This window comes from Podarcis bocagei (genome assembly GCF_964188305.1).
Source record: "Podarcis bocagei genome assembly, chromosome: 7".
NCBI lineage: Eukaryota > Metazoa > Chordata > Lepidosauria > Squamata > Lacertidae > Podarcis > Podarcis bocagei.
Window position 1 is genome coordinate 42,676,039 of NC_138132.1, and position 25,861 is coordinate 42,701,899.

General features: G+C 42.5%; 1 protein-coding gene across 1 annotated transcript in view; it reads right to left on the reverse strand.

Moving 5' to 3' along the window:
- CMIP (c-Maf inducing protein) overlaps positions 1-25,861 on the reverse strand; it is a 143,607-nt gene that overhangs the window by 53,497 nt on the left and 64,249 nt on the right. Inside the window, exon 2 of the mRNA XM_081202709.1 lies at positions 8,093-8,218. Within this exon, the coding sequence (XP_081058835.1) occupies positions 8,093-8,218 (126 nt within the window). The remainder of the gene's footprint in view (positions 1-8,092; positions 8,219-25,861) is intronic.

The following is a 25,861-nucleotide window of genomic DNA, read 5'->3' on the forward strand; positions in this document are numbered from 1 at the left end:
CTTAACAGTCGCAGTCTTCAACAACAACTAAAAGAGAGATGGGAGAGAGAGAGAGAAATCTGTTAGGAATCATCTTTGCATACAAGCTGCCTTTCTTTTGGTGTGTGGCCCATTTGCCACGTTTGCTGTAGCAACACTAATGTGGCTGTTTGTCCAACCACACACTAGATTAGAAGTGGGCAGACATCAGGCTTGTGGGATCTACATTTAGGCTTAAATAACTCTGAGCACAGGGACTTGTCTTGAGTACCAGAACAGAATGGAGCTCCCAGTCCTTCCACACACAAAATTCCACTGCAGGTTAGCCCAAGCTTTCCTCAATTACACTGGAGATTTGTCCACCAGGGAAAATAAGGCACTGCCCTTCCAAGCTCACCCTGCTCTCAGCCAGCCCTCCACATGCCTGCCTTCTACTTACAACCAATCCAATGGGTGGTACTGACTGTCAGTTTCCTCTTCTTTCTGTGTTGCCTTTGTAGAATTCAGCAGAGAGCAAGAAGGGGACAAAACCAGAATTAGCTGACTCTGCCTGTCATTAGCTCTGGTTCCCCTACTGTTGGTCTCCCTGTCTTCTGCCCTATCAGTCCCAATGGGGACTGATCTCCACAGCTCATTTCAGCAGTGTAATTTATTGCCATTGTCTGAAATCCACGCTGCTCTATTTGAAATCATCCAAGAATCTGAGTTATATTCAGATCTACCTCCCTCCTACACCTGTATTAAATTATGGACAAGTTTAATATGTGCAGCCTAAAAATGCCAAAGGGATGTGCAGCAATGAATTTATTCATTTTCTTCTTCTATCATCATCATCATCATCATCATCAATATCTTAGGTTTCCACCTCTCCAGTTTCCCCACCAATATAGTATTTCAAATGCCAGTTCCTACATTTGCCAATTCTGTTGGTTTGTATTTGTGACCTGCCTTAAGTTTGTTGGTAGCAAAGCAACACATTAAGAGAAAAAACAAAAGTCTTCAATTTAAAAAATGCCAAAAGCAATGTTTGATCATGAACTGTATGCAATTATTATTCTGCCTATGAAACCTGAAAAACTACAAAATGGAAAAAACCAAGCTTTCAAGAGAAAGAAATAGACCCCTATATTTAGCAAACTATGCATCTCCTCTGACCTGTTTGCTTGGGCAAGCCATGGTGCACGAACAGGTTTTGCACAACCCTTGTAATATAGTACTGTAAAGGGTATTTACTATGCAAAGGAAGGAAATTCTGAAAGGTGGATATCAGGACTAGAACCTAAAATAGAAAACAGGAGCTAAAATAAGGGGACACAGAGATGAAGGTACATGCACGTAATTGTATTCTAATCTAGATAAACCTTTTCCCTGAATTTACCCTGGAAGATTCTTTTGACAAAATAATAAATAAATAAATTGCCATGCTGTTCAAAAACCGATGAGCTGCGTATTATCTGCAGCTATTGTTATGCTTATCAGGAATTTCTGTTCCGTTTGTTTTTCCTTCTGGGTATACTTGATTACCAGGAATAGACTTTAAAAAAATAGCAACACCATAGGGTATAACTCAGCCAAATTTAGAACCCAGTTTAAGCAAACACCCAAAGGGAAAAAACTGCAGGTTTGGTTTCTTTAAGCCCAATTTTCTTCCTAAACAGCCCTGAAGCAAAAAGGTAAGTTGAACAACAACAACAAATCCTTAACATTTATGCAGCTTTTTCAAGTGTTCAAAATGAACCATATATATTATCTACAACAACCCTGCATGGTAAGTCGGATGTATTTAGGCCTATACTGCAAATAGGATGCACACTCATCTCAGAATAGCCATACATGTGCGACTATTTTCCATGTCACAGGCACTTCCTCACCGCAAGTTTCTACCTCCCTGTGTAAGGTACATTTGATAGTGAGAGGTGTATTTTACATAGCCATAGGAACCTAGGAAGTTGCCATAATAGCTAGTCTTTCCTTTGGTCTTTCCAGCTCAGTGTTCTCTAAACGGCAGTAGTTTTCCTGGCTTTCAGAAAGGGATCACTCCCAGTCCTAGCTAGAAATGCTGGAGATTGAATTTAAGACCATCCACATGCAGATGCTCTACCATTGAGATACCACCCTTCCTGGGAGTCAGAACCCATCCCTAATACCATGTAAACTCACTATGTAATGGAATGTCATGTGGCATTTGTGGGGTCCATGGAGCAGCTCCCCCACCTTGCCAAGGCCTCTTATACAGTGGTACCTCGGGTTAAGAACTTAATTCATTCTGGAGGTCTATTCTTAACCTGAAACTGTTCTTAACCTGAAGCACCACTTTAGCTAATGGGCCTCCCGCTGCTGCTGCACTGCTGCTGCACGATTTCTGTTCTCATCCTGAAGCAAAGTTCTTAACCCGAGGTACTATTTTTGGATTAGCGGAATCTGTAACCTGAAGCATCTGTAACCTGAAGCGTCTGTAACCTGAAGCGTACGTACCCCAAGGTACCACTGTATATGGGGAGGGTGTTATGACAGGAATGGCTGAAGAAGAGGGAAGATTGAGTTCTGTTGCACTCAGTCCTGTTTGGGAGCTTATGCAACAGGCATCTGATTGGCTACTCTGAGAACAGGATATGGGACAAGATGGGCCTTTAGTGATCCAGCAGCCAAACTCTTCTTCAGCTCTTACCTTGAGCTAGAGGGCCCAGTTCTCAGGAGTAATAGACTACTGGGGACAAAGTCTTACCCGTGAGCAAGGTAAGGAGGCAAGAAGTAGATATGACTAGAAACTTGCATCTGAAGGGCAAAGGGAGGAGGTGATCAAAGAGAACTGAGGCCCTCTCTGATCAACAGAGAACCAGTAACACAATGTGGAGAAGGAACAACACCAAGCCTCTGAGGTTAATGTTCCTGAGATCATTTTATACCTACACTTGTGCCTAAGCTACAATAGCAAACAAAATTCATGCCAGACTATTGGTTCATCTAGGTCAGGCATAGGCAACCTCGGCCCGCCAGATGTTTTGGGACTACAATTCCCATCATCCCTGACCACTAGTCCTGTTAGCTAGAGATTATGGGAGTTGTAGTTCCAAAACATCTGGCGGGCCGAGGCTGCCTATGCCTGATCTAGGTCATTAATACCTGCACTGACTAGCAGTGACTTAGCAGGGTTTCAGGCAGGAGTCATCTTCCCAGCCCTACCTGGAGATGCTGAGGACTGAACCTGGGAACGTTTGCATGCTAAGAAGATGCTCTACCATTGAGCTATGCTTCTTCCTCAAAAAAAGATTTTGTCACTTTTTAAAAAAAACAACAACACTGCAATAGTCTAGTCCCTGAATCTAAAGTCTCATGTTTGTATTGTGTTACCACATCTTTAAATACAAATTGATTTCTTAGAAATTTGACCTCCCAAGTGTTTTAACACCACTATGTGTTAATCAGGCCACATGGACACAACTAACTTAGGCCCATTGATTTTAATGGGTCTATTCTGAGTAGAAATCAGTTGGCTTCAACCCAAAGCTTCTCTTTCTCTATCTCAGGGGTGAACCTCTTCCACCCCAAGGGCCTCATTCCCTTCCCAGCAACCTTCTGCAGTTGACATGACAATGGTGAGGAGAGCCAGAGGTAACAGTGCCAAGAGCAAGGCATGAAAATTGTACCTCAAAGGCCAGAAAGAAAGACCTGGAGGGCCTGAGGCTCTCGGTTCTTGAGATACAAAGTGCACACACACTGTGATGTGTAGAGGAACACAGAATTCTGACTTGACGTCCAGAGTCTCACCCTTACCTTCCATTTTGCCACAGAGAAAGAGAAGCTGTTGCGTTCCTTGTCTAACATACCTTTGCCTAATTACCTTCTTCAATGTGTCATGGCTTAAATATAGCTTTTCCATCTGAATTCCCCAAGTAATTGGCTTCTATTTTAGTGTTCTACTCCTGGCTTGTCGAGCACCGGGATTCTATCCAACAGAACCCACTTGCAAAGGGAAAACCCATTCTTTTAGCTGCATCCGCAGACGGTCACGCATCGCGGATCCAGACGCAACAGCTCTGAGTGAAAACATACGGGAGCAATTGTGTCTGCGCTGCGACGCCAGCTATTCTGTATGGGAGCCCCATTCAGCCTCTGCTAGAGGAGTCCAACATAAACATTCATGGCAGCCCAGAATCCATTCAGTTCCATTATCGGTGCTGATGAAACAATATTATGACCTCAGGTCCCCAAGAGGAAAACATCTGAGCAACTCATTCCTTTTCTGATGCCCATTTCTCACGGCTGCTATTAATTTGCTTTCAGAACAACAGCAACAAAACACGGTCGTCCGCAGCAGATAAAAATCTACCAGGCCTGCCAAACTCCCTTTATACTTGGCCAGAGGCTTTGAATTAAAGGTTGTTTTATCGTTTTTCACCATAAACAGTCCCCTCCTTATCCCAACAACTCCCCTTAAAAAAAATCAAACTAGGGGGAAAAATGAGAATGCAGAAGGATAAGGATTTTTTTTTAAAGTGTGAAATCATTATAGAATCATTTTTAAAAAGTTATTTCCAAGTTATTCTGGAAATAACTTGGAGCAGATCTGGAATTTTAGTTCTTGACTAGAATTGATATGTGAATGGTATTGAATGAAATGTTAAGAACTTAAGAGCTCTGCAGGATCAGGCCAGTGGCCCACCTAATCCAGCATCATCTTCTCACAGTAGCCAATCAGATGGCTATGGGGTAAACTCACAAGCAGGACCTGAGCCCAGGAAAAGTCTCCCCTCCTTCAATTTCCAGTGACTGTTCTTCATAAGCAGGGGTCGGCAAACTAAGGTCTGCGGGCCGGATCAGGCCCAATTGCCTTCTGGATCCGGCCCGCAGACAGTCCGGGAATCACTGTGTGGATTCACGTGAATCTGATTCGCATCGGCCTGCAGCATCCCCCCCCCCCACACACACACTGCGGTGCTGCCGCCTCCCTCCCTCCTCCCGGCTTCTCTACACCCTGCCTAGAGGAGGAAGGGGGCTGGGCTTTGTTGAGCCACAGTTGGCTGAGCGCCATTTTAAGCAGTGCCTCTTCAGATCCAGCCCTTTTGCGCCGCTCATCGCTACCACTACCTGCCCCTGCCGCTCGCAACAGACACAGGTAAGTAGTCACCAGGGCTCCTCCGGTGCTGTGGAGAAGGGAGGGGAGAGTCGTGGGGGAGATGGCTTACCTTTTAAAATTTAAAATGCATCTCTGCGTTATATGTGGGGCCTGCCTGGTGTTTTTACATGTGTCCTTGCTTAAAAGTTTATATTGATTAAAATCATTCTTTATTTTAATTATTGTATTGTTTTTCTTGTTTTTTTGTGCACCACAAATACATTGTGCACTACAAATACATAGGAATTCGTTCTTTTTTTTTTTTTTTTTTACTTTTCAAAATATAATCCAGCCCCCCACAAGATCTGAGGGACAGTGGACTGGCCCCCTGCTGATAAAGTTTGCCGGCCCCTAAGATGCTTATTTGGCATCCCCAGAAGATAGTTCAGAACACCAAGTATATGATCCTTGACAATATTTGATGAATGGTATGCAGGATTAACTAATAATAGATAACATTTGGTAATAGCATTTGACATGTTTAGGGGTGGAGATATTTAGACTGTCTGTGTGGGATGAGAACAATTTTGAGGGTAGGAGTGTTACATTTCCCTGGCATTCCCTTGACACTGAACATGTCAAGGAGAAGGTCCCATCCTAATCTTTTTCCTGACCTGCTAAGTCAGGGTGGGTGGAACCTCTGGTCTGTGGACCAGTTACTTTTTTTGAAAAAATTATTAAGTTTTCATTTTAACATCTCGAAATAAACATTTACATAATACCATATAATCCATGACTTCACTTGTTCCCCTTCCCTGGTTCATTTATTTAACTATTATTCCTGCATATTCTGCTATGTCCATTTTGTCAGCTCTCCAATTTTACATCTTATTAGTTAAACTGTTGAATTTATCTTAATGTAAGGTTACCAGACATCCCCGTTTCCTGGGGACAGTCCCCGGATTTACAAATCAGTCCCCATACAAAATCCATTGAAGTTGAAAAGTGTCCCCGGATTCATTGAAAAAAATCTGGCAACCTTATCTTAACGCTACCAGCGTTTTCAGATGTGTACACTTCCATTTATATGGAAAATATCAGCAAAGATTTTCATTCCTCTTTAAATGTATATTCTTCTTGTTCTCTTAATTATTCACTAAACCTGCTAGTTCCATATATTCTATCAATTTAAGACCACTCTCACTTTCCATTTTTGGGCTAACAGAACACGAGCTGCCATTGTTGCATACGTAGAGAAGTTTCTCTGATACCTGGGAACTTCCAACTGTACTATCCCTAACAAAAATGCCTCCAGCCTTTTTGGGAAAGTTGTTTTAAACATTTTTTTCATTTCATTGTAAATAATTTCTCAATATTCTTTAAACTTTTTGCATGCCCACCACATATGAAAGAAGTTCCCTCCCTTTCATTACATTTCCAACACAGATCTGATTTTGCTTTATACCTCTTAACCAATCTACTTGGTGTTAGATACCATCTATGAATCATTTTCATATAGTTCTTTTTCAAAGTATAGAATGCAGTAAATTTCAAATCATTCTTCCAAAGTTTCTCCTAAAATTTAGGTCTATGTTGTGCCCTATATCCATTGCCCAGTGTGTCACTGAGGCTTTAACCAGCTCATCTTTTGCTTCCCATTCCAGTAGTAATTTATACATTTTGGACACTGATTTATCCTTATTCTGTATTAACTCTCTTTCAAATTGTGAGCTTGGGTCCAAAAACCCATAATTCTTATCCAATTTAAACATATTGTGTAACTGGTGGTATTGTAACCAATCTGTAACTTGGCTCCTTAAATCTTCTATTGGTTTCAATTTGGGTTCACTTCCTGTGTCCAACAAGTCTCTATATGTGGCCCATTGTCTATCCATGTTGATTCTCTTAACTGTAATTGCTTCAATCAGGGATAACCATAACGGTGTTTTTCTTTCTAACAAAGTGTTATATTTCTCCCAGACTCGATACAAATTTCTTCTAATGACATGGTTTATAAAACTTTTTATAAATTTTAGCTTTCCCATACCAAAGACATGCATGCCAGCCAAATTTTAAATCATGACCTTCCAAATCTAAAATGTGTGCATTTTCCAACACAATCCATTCCCTTAACCAACACAAACAGGATGCCTCATAACATAATTGCAGTCGGGCAGGGCAAAACTTCCTCTTTCTTTTGTATATATCAAAATTTTATGTTTAATTCACAGCTTTCCCTCCTGCCAGACAAATTTAGAGATATCTTTTTTTCCATTCTTAGAGGCAGCTAATCAATCAGGATTGACTGTAATAAAAACAATATTCATTTTGATGGCTGAAATTCTGCCAAGTAGAGAAAGCTTCATCCTGTGGTCTGTGGACCAGTTACTGGCAGGAGGGCATCCCCACGTGGCCCACAGCTTCCCCACCTGTCCCTGCCCATGCTCAGCAATGAGGCCTGGAAAAAAAAAATTCCAGAGAGTCCAATGGAAAGATTTCTGCAAGGGTAACTGCTGCACATGCAGTGGTGTGAGTCTTCTTGGAGTCTGCAGCTAGGCAGGAAAAGCAAAGGTCTGTGTGAATGAATAGGTGTATGTGTGCTTGAGTGCAAGAGAGAGCGACTAGAGTGTGGGGGACGACGACGAATGGGTGTGTGTCCTGTGTATGAAACAGATGTAGAGATGTATATGAATATATGGATATGTGCTTTGTAAGGGATGGGGTGCATGTCCCAACTCTGTTCACCTTCACACTACCCTCTTCATCAATTTAGGAATTCAAACTGAATGGTCGAAATCATCTCTGTTTAATGGCAAACTCTTTCTCCACCAGCCACAGATGTTTACTTGGTACTATTATCTCAGGGCAACCAAAATCTTCCCCAAAGGGTCAAAAAGCTTTCTCATCTTGGCACAAATCTGTTAGTAAATAACAAAAGCCAATCACAGGCAATGATCATCAGTTCAACCTCGTATTCACCAAACAGAGAAATTGAATTCAGCACTGGAAAGCAAGGAGCAGGGGTTGTTTTTGTTTTGTTTTTTGCGGTTACTGTACCTGCAACAAGACTGTGCCTCCAGGGATCGTGAGCTGTAAACAATACTTAGGGGCATTCTCCCAAGAGAGCAGCTGAACATCTTCAATTGAGCTGTAGGAAATTGAGTTTTCCATGTACCCGGTTGGCTGCAGGAAAAACAAATGAGATAAAAGAGATTTAGCTTAGCACATCAAGAAGAAGAAGAAGAAGAAGAAGAAGAAGAAGAAGAAGAAGAAGAAGAAGAAGAAGTTGTAGTTGTTCCCAATAAGGGTTTAGTCATTAAAAATATAGTTCTTTGCAAGACACCATTTGCCCAAATCAATGTGAAAGAGAAACATAAGAAAAGGTTTATGAAGTATTCTACTATTTTATACTTGTTGGGGGAGGGGATGAACAAAGATACCCCCATCTGTGCTAACTAAGCAACAAACACAGACATACGTACATGCTAAGTTTAGGTAGGGGTAGCACTGGTGAAGCAACACATTTAAAAGCAGGGTATGAAAAGAACATGAAGGACTATGTGTCAGTGCTAAGAAATCACTGATTTATTATGCGTATGAATCTTAGCAATATTTAAAATGCCCCAAGACTCACAACCAAATCTTGAATCTCAAAGGGAGTGGGGGAATCCTTTGATGTTTATTTGGGATTAGCAAGTAAGTGGTGGAAGGTGTCCTGTGCATGTCGCACTGGATCTCTTCCCTCCTGTTTTTGTTCCACCGTTACAAAGCAGCAGGATCAAACACACACCAGATAGCCAAACATTAAAGTTGTCAGCAAGTCTTAGACCTCTGAAGATGAATCCCACCCACTTGGCAGAGATCGGCATTTGCACATGTGGCAGGCAGCTTCGCAATTTATATAGGGAAGCCAAGGCAGCCCGGGTGCAAGCTGCAGCCCCTTCTGCATCAGTGCAAGCCTCCACTCCCTGCAGGGGTCTCCATGACATCTTTGCAAGCAGGTGTGAGTCACAATTGTTAAAAATAAAATGCAGGTTACAGTTAAACTTAAAAGTAGGACCTTGCTGTGCAAGCAAGGCTTGGTGCAGGAAAGTGGTAAGAAATGCACAGATACCTTCCAAATTCCTCCAATGTATACATACAGTTGCCATCACAGTGCCCATGGATGCCCATGTGCCCTCAGAGGCCTTCCCTGGTGCCCACAGGGTCCCATTCCCCACCAAGGTTAATTCCACCCCAATACACTCTCCACATTAGCCTTGGAAAAAAGTGCAAATACTTTCCCCACCAACCATAGTCAGTACCAGCTAGACATACCTATCCTGTGAGAAACTCGCCAACCAAAATCTATAGTGTTGGACACCATTCTAACTCCAGGCAGAAATCCTACAGCAGGATAAGGTGATAGGATCTTGAAGTGTGCGAGATGGACTGTGCAACAGGTGGGAGAGGTCACTGCTTAATGAAACAGTTCCTTGGAAACAGAAAGCTAGCATACCAGAATGAAAAATTATAGCCTAGTCAACTGGGAACTGTAGTGTAAAAATCCGAAGGGCACCAGGCTGTACTATGTTGTTATGGCACGGATAGAAAATCCCTGCTGAAATACCACTGATATTTAAAGACACACAACACAGTATCATATTTTTACTTTTGAGAGGCTATGGTAGTTTTTATTTTGGGGGTGGTTTTTTGTTTTTCTGCAATCACATAATTTCTTCCTGGCTTGAGAACCTCTTAAGTGGTATTTCCTAAATAATATTTTTTTGTGTTATAATTTCCGTATTTGCACACAGTGTATGGGAAAAAAGGGGGGGAAAGAAAGGCACCTTATTTTCCTCACTTCCTTCAAACAAAGGCAACTGTTTTGCAGGAAGCTGGATAACCTTCTGTTTATTCATTTACCCACAATATCATTCCACTCTTGCGATTGAAGTCCCAGGGGTTTCTCCTGATAACCAACGTCATATACAACCTGCTAGAGAGCAATTATCTCGTTCTCACAGGAAGCCAGAGACCCAAGATCCTTTGGTGATCAATGGTTGCAACATTACAAACACTGAAGAATATAAAAGCAGCATGCTTAGGGTCTGCTTTGCTCAGGAGATGTTATCTAAAAGCATAAGAGCACCAGGAGGCAATAAATACCAGTGGAACATTTCTGGGAGGGGGAGCGTTTTCCCTTTCGTCTAATGAGTGCCTCAAATGATACCCTCTCTCTCAAACTTTAAAAAGTAATTTAGGCTGCCAGGAGTTTGATGAACAAGTTGGTCCCAAGACTGCAAAGTCCATATAGAATGCTCAAGATGAGAAGTGATTTGCATTTGAAGTATTTAGGAAACAAAGGAGATATATACTTCAGTGTAGCTGGCTTAAACTGCCATCTCTGATGCATTTTCATGGGGTCCCATAGAGACCATGATGAAAAACACAGGGAATTGTCAAAGGACTGGAGTATTCTTATGGGCTTCAACTGTGAGGTGACATGGCAGGTTGTTTTATTTGTTTGCTTGCTTACTTACTTACTTATTGCAGACACTTTACTGCTCCCCTATCATTTTGCTGCTGCACTACACTGAGCTAAACTATGGTTTGGATTCATCATTTAGTTCTCCCAAACAAACCCTAAGAATTTAGCAATCCCATAATAAACCTATGGGTTGAATCTCATGCTAGTCCTACTCAAGAGTAGACCCACTAAACTTAATAGACATGTCTAACTTAATTTCAGTGCATCTACAGACCTCTCAGATTCAAGAACAAAGCCACCTTTGATGCACAAACACAACCCTTTGAGCAGTGCTCAAGATGGATCCTGTGCCAGAAACAGTTCGAGCTAAAGGAAAACCTGTGGATCTGAATCAATCACAAACTAGTTCTGATGCCTAGGAATGGCAATGCCAATCAGCATGAATCACTGTGCTTTCATAAACAAGTAACCCAGGCAGTAAGCAGTTAGTGCGTGTGTGCTTTCCTTAAGTAGATGCAACCAATGAAGAAGCCACTGTACTGTATGAGCTTTTGAGATGCCCCGCACCAAAACGTATCTACTGAGCAACAAAAATTCTGCAGGGCTAAGAAACTACAAAAGATAATAGAATGAAAGAGGTAGAAGGGAGTTTCCAGATCATTTGTTACATGCAGAAAATGCAGAACACTCCTAAGAAATGGGCTTATCCAGCTTCTGCTTGAAGACTTCCAATGAAGGAGAGCAAAAGACAGGGTAAATTTTTAAGGGAGTTTCCCACTCACAATATTAACTGACAGCTAGTGTGCTATGATGAGCAGGCTGTCAACCTGCAACTGAATTCTAGGTTCATATCTCAGCTATGAAGCTTGCTAGGTGGTCTTGCCCAAGTCTCAGTCTCTCTCTCTCTCTCTCTCTCTCTCTCTCTCTCTCTCTCTCTCTCTCTCTCTCACTCACTCACACACAGCATGTTAAGTATGCACTTTAACCACTGAGAAATGGTCTCCTTCCTTTTTAATAAGCTAACGTATTTTCCACATGTTTAGTTAACTGTGTGTGTTTGTTTTTTAAAAGAAACACTTGCATTTCTTTCAGTTTCAGAAAGATTTATAAATTGTTGACATATAAATCTTTGTTGCTTTGAGGCCAAGGGATGTCTTTGGCTCATGACAACCGCAATGCCAAAAGATTGTGTAAATCATAGACTTGGAATCTGTGTGATGTGCTTGATACCCAAGTGGAACAGCCAGCCTCTTTTTCCTTAGAATTATTCCAGGAAGTAGCAACAGAATAGACACAGAAATTCTGTCCAGTTGTTTCCATGGAAAGTTAAAAGAAATGAAGAAACAGGATATCTGATATGAACGAGTCCTCCACAGTAGTGATTTCAACCTTTCCAGATCAATGACCTGCCTCTAACTCCATCCGGTACCCACATTTATTTATGTTATCTATCTATCTATCTATCTATCTATCTATCTATCTATCTATCTATCTTGCAAGCACACACACACACACACACAGAGAGAGAGAGAGAGAGAGAGAGAGAGAGAGAGAGAGAGAGAGAGAGAGAGAGAGAGAGATTCAGTGTTCTCTTTTTTTTGGTAAAAATGGGGTACTAATACTCCTTTCCTGACTGAAGTTCTCTGGGTGCCAGCACAAGATGGCTGCCGGGGGAAGCAAAAAAAAAGACATATATATATACACAAGAGGTGATCATTTTGTGGGCGGCTTCTGTTCCAGGCTCATGTGCATGTCAGTGGAGCACGCCTAAGCCCACCCCAACCCATTACATCCCACCCCCATTTTGCCCTCATCCGGATCCAAAAGGACCCATGTGTTAATTGGATGTGCACAAAATGGTTGCCACCTGTAATTATATCTCTCTGCCGGTCTACAAATCTTGTTCTATCTCTGTCTCTTCTCAGTCTTCCATTTATTAATTTGCAGTATTTATAGCCTGCCCTGAAACAAAAGTCCTAAGCATGGAGCACAACAAGAAATAAAACAATATTTAAAATTTGGTTAACAACAAATGTATAAATACAGAACAAGAGGAGCTGCAAGGATTAAAAGAGGAAGACATTGTAAAAGGCCTTGTATATTTAAAAAAAATTAATGTATTTTAAAATATTTTTAAAATATTAAACACCTTTTTTTAAAAAAAGAAAGACACTATTGGGTTAGGTGTAAAGCATGGCAACTTGCCCAATACCGTCTAGAGAATTTCATGGTCTCCCCAATCCAAATCCAATGCTGTATCACTAAGACAGGGAATCTCAGGCTTGTGGCTGAATTTGGCCTTCCAGGCCTCTCTCTCTCTATTTAGCCTCCAGGACTCTTCCCAAGCTATGCTGTTTCCCAGGACACACCTCTGTAACTTCCCAGGCCCTGCTCTGCATAGGGCATCCTCCTCAAGTGCTTTTGCCTAGCTGTTATGCTTTGCTGAATGGAGAGGTGTGCTTACGTAGAAACCCCTGGCTTTTGCATGGCTGGAAAGTAGCTAGTGTACACATGCATTACTCTACCCACTTTTGTCCCTGGTGCCAGCCACCCTTGGCATGTGGCCCCTGGAAGGTTGCTCCTGAGGGCCCTCAGGCTGAAAAGGGTCCCCCAGCCCATGCCCTAATGGCTCCTGTGACCACACTGGTTTTCAAGAAGAGCTGAATAGAGACAAAGACATTCCTGGAAAAACCAAGGTCTCCAGAAATTCAATATTGAATTAAGAGATTCAAATCATACCCATCACATTTAAAGTGGCTACAAATGTGCATGTCTATTCCACCATAAAGCCCAAGAAACTCCAGTTAATTACATAGCCATGTCCACAAGTGGGATATCTATGTAACTTCCTGAGCCAGTAGGTCTGGGAGGAATGTAGCAGTTAAGGTGTTTTAAAACCATACAGAAAGGTGGAATTTGATACACATATTGTCCAAGTTATCCTGTACTCTGGGGTAGCCAACATGGTGCCCCCCCAATGCTCTTGGACTGGAACTCCCAACATCCCTGACCATTTGCCAATGGTGTTTCAGATATATGCAATTTCTCTTACATGTGCAGTGCCTTGAAACGTAACCCCTGCGTAAATTGGAAGTTGCCTGTTTACCTGTTTAATATTTTAGCTCCATCTTTCAAAAGAAAAAAAGTGCTTATGCTGATTGTTATAGACTACCTTTGGCCTTCTTGGTAGTGGTGCCCGCCCTGTGGAATGTCCTCCCATCAGATGTCAAGGAAATAAACAACTATCTGACTTTTAGAAGACATCTGAAAGCAGCCCTGTTTAGGGAAGTTTTTAATGTCTGATGTTTTATCGCTTTATTATTATTATTATCATTAATTCTATTGCGAGCTGCCCTATTGATTGTATCTTCCCTCCCCCTCTCTTCTTGCTGATCTTAGTCATAGTTTCCCGATGACTTGTTCAGATACTAAGGAAGCTGAGCTGTTTGTTCAAGAGTCTAGAAAATCACTGCATCACAGAATGTCTGCCCCATGCAGGAGTTGAAAGAAAATAAAAAATCTAGACAAGGAAATGGGACAGCCAGTCCCAGAAATGTGTAAGTTCAGAAATACAGATGATGCAACAGGACTTCAACCTGATGTTGTAAGAGTTCTTTCAAGTGGAGAAACTCTATAACCATGAGCATTGATGATGCAAACAATTGTTGGATCCAGACTAACTCGCTTTCACTTAGTTCCAAATGAACTCAGTGGGGCTTCAGCTAAGCCATGGCTGACATGTCCCCTTAATTTCAATGGGGCCTAAGTTCAACGGGCTTAGGCAGTTTCCAACCCAATTCCTGTAGATACAATAGGGCTAACATTAACAGCTGTGGATAAACCTCTCTGACCTCAGTGAATTAGTCTAATCTCTTGTGAAGTCATCTGTACCAGTGGTCATCACAACATTTAGTGGTAGTATGTTCTGGAAGACAATTATGCATTGAGTATAGGAGCTCCCAACCCCGTTGAATCTCTTGCCCATCAGTTTTGCCAGATGTTCCTGAATTATTAGGCATTATGGGGGCAGGGGGAGCCTCCCTTGCCCATTTCCTTTAATATTGTGTCTATTGCAGTATAAGCCTGCAGGCAGGCTCTGTCTTGTGCTTTTATCAAGGGATAGGCAATTTCACTCACAGACACACCAATGTTATTGGACGACACTTCCACCATTGTTGAACAATGGCCATACCAGTTGGGGCTGATGAAAGATACAATCCAAAAACACCTGGGCACAAAATCGAAGGGCCAGCTGGCCCAGCATTCCTTCTGCTGCCTCCTTCACCAGAGCGAAGCAGACAGGCAGCTTGGAAATCCAACCTCCATTGTCCTGATGGAGCCAGCTGGCCCATTTTGTTCACTTTCAACTCTATATACAGCCTCATACATTTTTAGGCGCTTTATAAGGTGGTAACTGTCATCAGGAAAAAAATACCTAGAATAGCCCTCACAGAGGTAGTCCTTGCCAAAGCCCTGTATTCCCAGGGAAAGAAAACAAGGGAGCGGGGGAGAGCGAGAGCGAGAGCGAGAGCGAGAGCGAGAGAAAGACAGCTCTTTATCCTCACTCTCAAATTGTACAGTAACAAGAGGAGCGAAAACAAACAGAGTTAGGCTTGATTCCCATGGTGACAACGGGCTATTTCATCTGCTTTGTACTCGGGGGCTTCTGTGGCAACAAATGCAAAAAAGCTGAGGCCAGCAAACCTTTGCTTGCTGGGAGTCATCTGCCTTAATATCATCCCGGATGAAAAAGGGATATGATACAGTGGTACCTCGCAAGACGAATGCCTCGCAAGACGAAAAACGCGCAAGACGAAAGAGTTTTCCGTTTTTTGAGTCGTTCCGCGAGACGAATTTCCCTATGGGCTTGCTTCGCAAGACGAAACATCTTGCGAGTTCTTGCGAGTTTGTTTCCTTTTTCTTAAAGCCGCTAAGCCGTTAATAGCCGCTAAGCCGCTAATAGCCGCTAATAGCCGTGCTTCGCAAGACGAAAAAACCGCAAGACGAAGAGACTCGCGGAACGGATTAATTTCGGCTTGCGAGGCACCACTGTATATGGAATGCCACCCTTATTTTCATTCCTTGCAAAGCTGACAAAGGCGAAGGATTAGGGATGGGGAAATAGGTTGCTTTTGCTTCCTCTGTTTCTCATCTGAATGGTTTGATTCTGAGAAGGGACTTAAATGCAGTTCTCTACACTTCTGCATCAGTTTTGAGATAATTATTATTATTATTATTATTATTATTATTATTATTATTATTATTATGCAAAGTCCTCATGAAAATTTATCAGTCAATATACACATTTTTGCAAAGCAATTTCCCCTAATATAATGCATTTTTGAATGTTGTTTCCACTACTATATGCATGTATATGCACACTTTACCCTAGCGTATGCATTAAGGTAAAGGTAAAGGTACCCCTGCCCATACGGGCCAGTCATGTCCGACTCTAGGGTTGTGCACTCATCTTACTTAAGAGGCCGGGAGCCAGCGCTGTCTGCAGACACTTCCGGGTCACGTGGATAGCGTGACGAAGCTGCTCTGGCGAGCCAGCACCAGCGCAGTACACGGAAATGCCGTTTACCTTCCCGCTATAAAGCGGTACCTATTTATCTACTTGCACTTAGGGGTGCTTTCGAACTGCTAGGTGGGCAGGAGCTGGGACCGAAAGACGGGAGAACACCCCGCCACGGGGATTCGAATCGCCGACCATACGATCGGCAAGTCCTAGGCACTGAGGTTTTACCCACAGCGCCACCCGCATCCCTAACATATGCATTACTTGACCAGAAATTTGCTATGCAAAATTAAGTGTGAATTTGGAAGGATGGCTATGTTTTAGTTCTTGTATTGCATCAGAAAGTGTGAATTAAGTAGGTTGGTCTTTATTTATTAACTGAATTGTGTTCCTCCCTCCCATCCCTAGCAGAGCCCAATGTTGGGGCCAGCTGCCTAATTCTATACCAAGGGATGCCAATGTGGTCCCCCACCCCCCGATGTTGTTAGACATTAGCTCTCATAAGACCAAGCTAACATAGGTGTCTGTAAGGGATCATGGGAGCGATATCTGGGCAACATCCCATTGGCTACCCCTGATCTACATCATTCTACATATGGTGATCAAAACTGCAGCTGCTCTTTTGAATGCTTGGAAACAAAACTGAGGGGCTCTTGAGTTTTTGTGGTGTGGAAGAACAGAAACTGAATCTTTCACCTCTTCCCACAGTGTTCTAAATGTTTTGATTCGGAGGAGGAGGAGAAAAACCCCTACATTTTGGAGAAGAGATGTACAGCAATGTCCTAAATCTGCTTCCAACCCTGCCCTACATATTTTGAAATTGTAATTGCAAAGCAATTCCAGTGGGATATGTTGCCAGACATCATTTCTGGTTCTTCTGCTTGCCTAGCACACATATTTTATTTATTTCATCTCATTGCTGCATTTCCTGGAAAGGAGTTCAAGGTGATGAGGTTATTTCATGTTTATCCTCACATCACCCCGGCAAGGTTGTCCAAGGCCAAAAAGCAAGCTCCATTTATCTGTATTTCTGTTCTTGTATGCTGCTATTTGTCAGATGCCTGAAGTAAGCCAATGCTGCCCCTCCTGTTCTCTCCTTCCCCTCTCTCTTTACTTGTAATATTTTACTGCTGCTAATGCAGCAAACCTCCTCTCCCCTCTGCCTTGCTCTGAGGAATGGAAGGAGGTTCCTTCCTCAGAGTGAGGCATTTGTGAGAGGAAGCCTGGGAGGATGCCTAAGCCCACCACTGCTTTTTTTTCTAGGGTGGCTAGACGTTTCTTTTAAAATTTATTTTAAAAAATTGCTGTTAAACCACCACCTCAGCACCTGCCACCTGAGGCAATCGCCTCATTTTGCTTAGTGAGTGCACCAGCCCTGGTTTTGAATCAAAGTCTCCTGGGTATACAACTGATGCACTACTAGTGACAGATGTTGGGGCCTCAAATTTCAGAGGCGCCCTGTGTAACACCAAAATTTGGTGCTCACTGCCTCTTGCCTTCCATTCTACATCAAAGTTGTGGCGCCCCTGAGGCACTGTGCCCAGTGCAACTGAACTGGTTGGACTCCCCTGAATCTGCCTCTAGCACTACCCTGCTAGCTCATTAATATCAACTCCTTGGTTAACTACAGTGGTACCTCAGAAGTCAAATGGAATCCATTCCAGAAGTCCGTTCAACTTCCAAAACACTCAGAAAGCAAGGCACGGAACCCATGTCAGATGTTCGGGTTCCAAAGAACATTCGCAAACCAGAACACTCACTTCCGGGTTTGCAGCATTTGGGAGCCAAAACGTTCAAGTCGCAAGGCGTTCGACTTCTGAGGTACAACTGTATTTACATTAGCCCAAGCCCCTTGCGGAACTTGAGAGTATAAATTATTAAATTTATATAAATTATAATTATTAATTTTATAACCAGCCTTTCATTTCAAGAGGAAAGACCGAGGTGGTTCACAAAGAAATGAAATCCAACAGCAAAATAGGTATCTGTAGAAGTGTGCATGCACACAAAAGCTTATACCAGAACAAACTTAGTTGGTCTGTAAGGTGCTATTGGACAATTTTTTATTTTTTTTATGTTTATTTTGACTGCGTCATACCAACATGGCTACCTACCTGAAGTAAAATAACAAGTAGAATAAATCAAATGATAAAAAATTCTGATAGGTGCAATTATAACGCACAGTAAAACAACCACATTAAATGATTAAAATATATGTAATAAACCAGTTCATGAAAACAGCATAACAGTTAAAACAACCATCAAAGCATAAAATCAGGGAAAGGCTTATCTAAACAGGGTGTGTCTACAAAAAAATGACAGAATGCTAATAGTGATGTGGGGCCTCACATATTTAAGTAGGGAGTGCATTCCACAATACTGGTGCCACTATGAAAAAGCTGGTCCCCATTTAACAGAAGCTGATAATAACCGGGCCATGGCAATACGCCACCTGGTCCAAGTTCTGAAGATGGGGTAGATTCAAAATCTAGGCTAGCAGTAGAACACCTACATTGCATGCAAAAGATCCCAGGTTCAAGCCCTGGCATCTCCAGCTGGAGTGAGAGAAGATTCTTCTCCAACCTGCAAAGCAAATCAGTGTGTAGACAAATAGTGAACAAGATGGAATTAACTGACTCAGTAGAAGGTACCTGCCTATGTTCTGAAATCTAAAGAAAAATGAGTGATTTTTTTTTGTTGTTTTAAGGAAGTTGGAACTAATATCCTCTATGCCACACCCTGGCTTCTGGCACAGTGCAGTTAAGATGCTTTTAGAGCCGACAATGTAAGAATAATCAATGAACATTCCTGGCTTTGCTAATTGCCAGAATGAAGGCCAACAGGCAAACATCCCACTGGCTTCAACCTAAGAAAAATCACAAGCAGTTTGGGTCACAAACGGCCACTCTTCTGTGTGTATATACATATAATATATATTTTTATATTCTGAGAATGCTGCAAAACAAGTTTAGTCCATTTCCCTCCCACTCTCAATAATCTGTGGTTTGGCATTAACTGCAGTGGCTGTTTCTTGGGGAAAAAAGAAAGATTTGCATATAATAACAACAACAACAACTGGATGACCCGTTTCTATCAATTAGTCGCAAGGATCAAAAGCCCAGTTGTGGTATATTTAGGATGTGTGGATTAGAGTGTGCTTGCAAGCCAACCCACAGTCAAACTGCATCAGCTAAATAGGGTCAAACTGGGTCAGCAAGGGGTTGGGAAAATAAATTGGGAAGGTGTGGGCAACAGTCTCTCAAATTTCAATACAGTATAGCGAGTCATTATGATGGCACATCTGTCTTGAAACCTGCGCTGTCATGATCAATGCTAGCAAAATCATATTTATATAGGGTGTATTAAAGCCATGCTAGATGCCTGCAGCCAATATCCCCCCCCCCCACACACAAATAACTGGGCTGGTTAGTCTTTACTGCTATGTAATAATTATATGAGAAGATGGTGTAGAGTTATGAGCTAAGAGAATATGCTGTCAACTAGGAAGTCTCCAATTCAAAGGCTCCCCCTGCCATTAACTCTTGAGGTGGGCTTGTGCTAACTGTTCTCTTTTAGCCTCCATCCCTCCCCATCTGCAATATGCAGGGACATATTACTGACTTACATTCCAGGGTTGCCGTAAGGATTACAACTAGGTAATGTACATTAAAGAAACTAGGTAAGAACATTAAATATTCCTAGACACAGGAGAATGCTTTCAACAACTATGTTCTGCCATCTGTAGTTATGGAAGGTTGATCTACCAGGTTGCCTTCGCATTTGAGGGTTTGCCTTGCAGAAGTGGCTCAAGTTAAAAATCTTGCCCATGCTCTTCTGCACCAGCCTTTGTCAACCTGGCGCCCTCCAGATATTTTGGACTATAAGCTGGCTGGGGCTGATGAGAGTTGTAGTCCAAGGTATATGGAGGGCACCAGGTTGGTGAAAGCTGTTCTACGTTATAATTTTTGTCCGGTTTATTTCCCCAGGATTTCCTTTGCACTTTGAGAACTCAAAGGACAATTCCTCCAAGTGCCCCTATTTTCCAGTGACAGTACTGGATTTACAGAAGTTGTCCTGGTTTCTGATTTGATCAGAATGTCCTGCTTTTCCTTAGGATGTCCCTATTTTCATCAGAGATAAGTAGCTATACAACCTTTAGAAGACATCTGAAGGCAGTCCTGTATTGGGATTTTTTTAATGTTTATTTTTTAATGTTTTTATTTATGTTGGAAGTCGCCCAGAGTGGCTGGGGAAACCAAGTCAAATGGGCAGGGTATAAATAATAAAATTATTATTATTATGGAATAGGACATCCCTATTTTCATTGGAGACATGTTGGAGGGTATGGGGGGGGGGAATTTGCATTTCAGTTTTAATGGCAGACTCCAATACTTAGTATATAGCAAAGTTCCTTGCTGTAGCCTTCACAGCTAGGGCACATTGTTAAAAGGAAGATGAGTTCTGAGTCAAAATTGTCTCTATTTTTTAAACTCTTTTTGATTGTGGATTGTGTGTACTTTGTGTTTCCACCCCTGCTGTGTTGTCTTGATAACTCTGTACTGTATCTGATGTTTATGGTCTGTAGACCAAATAAACTAAACTATAACCAGATATTGCTTGTGAATTGCTCTTAATACTTGAAATTTGCTATACAAATATGGAGTACCATTTTATTTATAATCTGCTTTTCAGACAAGATTGACTCACAATGTAGCTCACGGCTGCCCTTCCAACAAATAAAATCAATCACAAAATCCAGATTTATTAGCAGTAGAAAGCCAATACATAAAAAGTAGAGACACGTGTGGATGATAAAAGTAGAAAATAATAGACTAAACTATCTCGTTCTCAGAATGTCTCAAAGTTCAATACAGTATGTGAAATGACCTTAGCTCCCTATCTTTTCTGCTCACTTCAACCTTCTCGCCTTACCCTCTTCCCTACCTTTAGTTTCCTGTTTCTCAGGACATCACATTCTTTGAATCCTTCCTTCCTTCAGCCTCTGGGCTCCCTGCTTATATAGTTTCTCTAGCTCCTGGAACTTCTTTCCTAGTTCTTAGCCTTTGCCAAAAGTGAAAGGTCAAAAGTGAGAGGGTTTTGATCTCATCCAAACAGGCAACTTCCCCTTCCTTCATAGAAGCTGCACTGCAAACATTCTGGCAATAAGAAGTTTGAATATTGACAATGGTGCAGCTTGTGCATGATGCTAAACAATGGTTTGTAGCTAGCTGGACGAGCCTCCACAAGCACTGGACTCATGTGCTCCATCCTCCCCCTTCTTTCTCCTATAGAACTAAAAGGATGCCTTCTACTGAGCTTTGTTTCACTTTCAAAGAATCTCAGTTTTGTATGAACCAAGGATCCTGGTTTAAAACAAACAATGCTTAGTGAAACAAGGCAGCCTCATTACCCATGCTTTGAAGTTGGCTTATTTAGAAAAAAGACCCAAGTTTGTTTTAAACCAGGATCCCTGGTAGGTATGTAAACTAAGCAAAGATTCTCTGAAGTTGAAAATAATCTTGGGAACCAAGAGTAGGAGGAGTACACGAGAGCTCAAAGTTTAGCTCAGGCTCAAGGAAGCTACTCCATGTATCAGTAAACCATAGAATATCAATATGTGTGAATGCATCCAATATAAATTACTAGCTCTCAGAGTCACATCATTAATTGGCAAGTGTTCATTATTTCAGATTGAAGCAGCCTCATAAATCACAAAACCAATGCAGACAGATTTTCAAGGTTTTCTTCAAGTTCTTTTCTGTTTTATTTATTTTGCTATACAAACTAACATGGATCCACATTAAAAAGGAGTGGCCACCACCACTGTCAGAAATGAAATATTCACATGAGCAGGCAATGAGAGCAGGGCCAGCTGGTGTAACCTCTCTCCCCATTACTCATCAACACATGGAGAAAGTGAAAATAATACTTCGATGCCCTGATTTGGGCAATACAGCCTTGCTTCCCCCACATACACCAGCTGTCCAATGGACATGGCTTAGATTAGGGGGGCCAACCCTTTGTATCTGCAAACCGGAGAAACTGTTGTAGGCACCACACCACAACCATGTGCACATCACAACTACTCTGTTGGCTACAGTAGAATGAGTCTTCCAAGCCTAATTTCAGCAGAGGCAGGAGAACTTCTGGGTGCTAGGGATGGTTATTGCAGGCACATTTCTGCCCACGGGCACCATGTTGGCAACCTAGCAAGTGAGGAGGTAGATGCAATACTGACAGCCTTCTTGTCTTTTTGACTCCCCTCTCATTCCGGCCTGCTCCAGCCTTGTGTCTTCCAGATGTCAGGGGCTAATGGGAGTCCAAGTCCTAAACACCCGATTAAGAAATTTTGTCTCACCTAGTCTTTGCCCACTTGAGATCCATGCATGGTCTTTTAACCCTCCCAACACTTAGTGCACCTTCCTCAGCTGTATTATGGGGAACGGGACTGTACAAGTGTCATAGCTCCCTACTGGATAGTAGCTATGCCTTCATCAAGAATGAAATACCAGCACCAGCCTTCCCCTACTGGGGGTTGTAGTCCAAAACGTCTAAGGAAGGCTGGTCCCACCTGCATTGCACACATCAAGTACTATTGTACCACTTAAACAGTCATGGCTTCCCTCAAAGAACCCTGGGAACTGTAGTTCATTGAGGGTGCTGAGAGCTGTTAGGAGACACTCCCCCCCCCAAAAAAAATTCCGCTCCTAGAGCTACAATTCCCTGAGTTTCCAGGAAAGAGGGACTGATTGTTAAACCACTCTGAAAACTGTGGCTCTGTGAAGGGAATAGCGGAGTTGTGTCTGTGTTTGTTTGTGTTTTATTTTTATCAGCTGATGAGTGGGAGAATTGTAGAATTGTAAAATTATTAAACTCCTTGGGTGCCCTGGCAAGAAGTGATATGATATTGCTTCCTATGTATAGTGCAGATGGAACCTAAATTAAACAAAAAACTATCAAACAACAACAACAAAATCAAGCAAATCTCATGCAGCACCCAGTACTTCAAAGAACAGTCAAGATTAGAGTTTAATGCATTGATTAAAGAGATCGATCTATCAGCTCATCAGTCCAAAACACAATACTGTTCTCTCTTGCATGAGCACATACACACAAATAATTCAGAAAACTCAGAATTGAAGCACCCCGTGCCAGACGCCAAAAAAGAAAAGCTGTCCATTGTACAGTATAAGAACTAGATTTGAAACAGTTCCCTGGGGAGGACTTTGAATCCCTTCCCCATGAATCGCAGTGTTCACACAATGATATAATGAATTAGAAACCTGTCTCGCAGATACACTAACTCATTCATTCCCTTGTAACAAAGAGATGCTGTTTGTTTTGCCTCTCTTTGTGGTGTTTTCTTCCAAAACAACCACCATTGCTTCAGTCTTCTATTGCTCTACTCAACTCAGTGTTGAAATTCTAGATAATTAGTAATGCTTCTGACATTCTTATGGGGTTGACTGTACAGTATGATCCGACTGACAGGCTGGATTTCAAAATCACACTGAGAAGCTACAGGTACATACCAATGGGTGTTCAGATTAGCAACTGTGTGTATGTAGATGTGGACAATCTGGGTGGAGGGAGGGTTGTATTATTTCAGTCTGCTTTAAGCCACCTTAATAGGTTCCAGGGTTCCAGGCCCTCCCCTCCTCCTCCTGGTCATTCCATTCCCTTGATCCCCAGTTTCATTTCCCAACTGAAAGTTAACATTCTGTAGTGGTGAGTATGCTCATTTTTATAGGACCATTTACTGCTGTTAGGAAGAGGAATGCTACACCAGCTCTCAAACAATGAGATCCTCGGCATTCAAAGTTAAAACACTGAAATCCCTTATAGGCAACTAAATTTTGCAGCAGAAACCACCTTTCGAAGTTGTGCATCATTTCCCAGCCTTTTTGTTTTTTTAATGCTCGTTACCATCGACCAAATTACCATATTTTTCTCCCTATAGGACGCACTTTTCCCCCTCCAAAAATGAAGGGGAAATGTGTGTGCGTCCTATGGGGCGAATGCAGGCTTTTGCTGAAGCCTGGAGAGCGAGAGGGGTCAGCGCTCTCCAGGCTTCAGGAAGCTATCCGCAAGCCTTGGGAGCCCGTGGGAGTTCCCGCCAGTCTCCCAAGGCTTGCACTGAGCTGCCTGCATCCCAAAGCCTGGGGCGCGCTGAGTAGCGTGCCCCGGGCTTCGGGCAGATATCTGCAAGCCTGGGGAGACCGGCACGACTTCCCGCCGGGCTCCCTAGGCTTGCAGATAGCAGCCTGTTCTGGGGGCTGGGGTCGGGGGAAGCTCAGGCTTCCCCCGCCCCAGCCCCGCGCCTGGGGGGGAAATATTTTTTTTTCTTTATCCCCCCCCCAAAAAAAACCTAGGTGCGCCTTTTAGCTATTGCCATTCATAATCCCACAAAGAACAAAGTATTTCCAGACACATTTGAAAAAAAGGAGTCACAGTCCATTTTGCTTTGTTGGGAGTTCAGTGGTACCTCAGTGGTTCTGGAGGTCCATTCTTAACCTGAAACTGTTCTTAACCTGAAGCACCACTTTAGTTATGGGGCCTCCTGCTGCCACCCCGCCGCCAGAGCACGATTTCTGTTCTCATCCTGAAGCAAAGTTCTTAACCTGAGATACTACTTCTGGGTTAGTGGAGTCTGTAACCTGAAGCATCTGTAACCTGAAGCGTCTGTAATCCGAGGTACCACTGTATAATTCTGAAGAACTGCAATCTAAAAGCATCCAAATGCCAGAGCTAGCAACTCTCTTGTGTGAGTTTCACAATCCTTGGAATGGAAAAAAGGGGCCTGTGGTTTCACGCTTTGTTTTCCACTTCAAACTAAACACTTCAGCTGTAGTTTTATTATTTGATATATGAAGCCAATTTTATTCCATCCTGCTGACTATTTCCGTGGAGAGGAGCTGCTAGGTTCATTTTTTTTAAAAAGCACTCAAAAGAAAAATGCAACTTTCCCTCCTCAAATGGATGTAATTACATTTCTTAATTATAAAGAAGAATCTTACAGGAAGTTAGGAACACAGGGAGCTGCCTTGTACCAAAACACACCTTCTCCTTTGGCGATCACTCCTAGCCGAGTAAGATTGTCTTCCATAAATACGGTTTTAACAAATGAGTCCGTAAGTGACTGTGGAGGCCAATTCTGGATCCACATGTCCTTCCACAGTGGGGACATTGGTTTCCGGGCGGGAGTTGATCACGGTGTGGATTTGCCAAGCGTGCCTTCCTCTTAGCACGTTTCTCCCTTGCGTCCTGAGTTTGAGTGTCTTCAAAGCCCATGACACCTTTGGTAAAGGCTGCTCTTCAACTGGAGCGCTCATAGGCCAGTGTTTCCCAGTTGTCAGTGTTTATACTACATTTTTTTTAGATTTGCCTTGAGACAGTCTTTAAACCTCTTTTGTTGACCACCAGCATTACACTTTCCATTTTTAAGTTCGGAATAGAGTAGTTGCTTTGGAAGACGATCATCAGGCATCCGCACAACATGACCAGTCCAACGAAGTTGATGTTGAAGAACCATTGCTTCAACACTGGTGATCTTTGCTTCTTCCAGTACACTGATATTAGTTCACCTGTCTTCCCAAGTGTTGTGTAAAATTTTTCACTTCACACCATCTAGCTCAATACTGTCTACACTGTCTGGCAGCTGCTCTCCAAAGTCTCAGACACAGCATCTGCTTTGCATGCAGAAAGCCCCAGGTTCAATCCCCAGCATCTCTAGGTAGGGCAGGTAACGCCATGCTTGAAAACCTAGAAAGATGTTGCCAGTCAGTGACAATACCAAACTAGATGGACCTTGGTATAAGGCAGCTTCCAAGGTCCC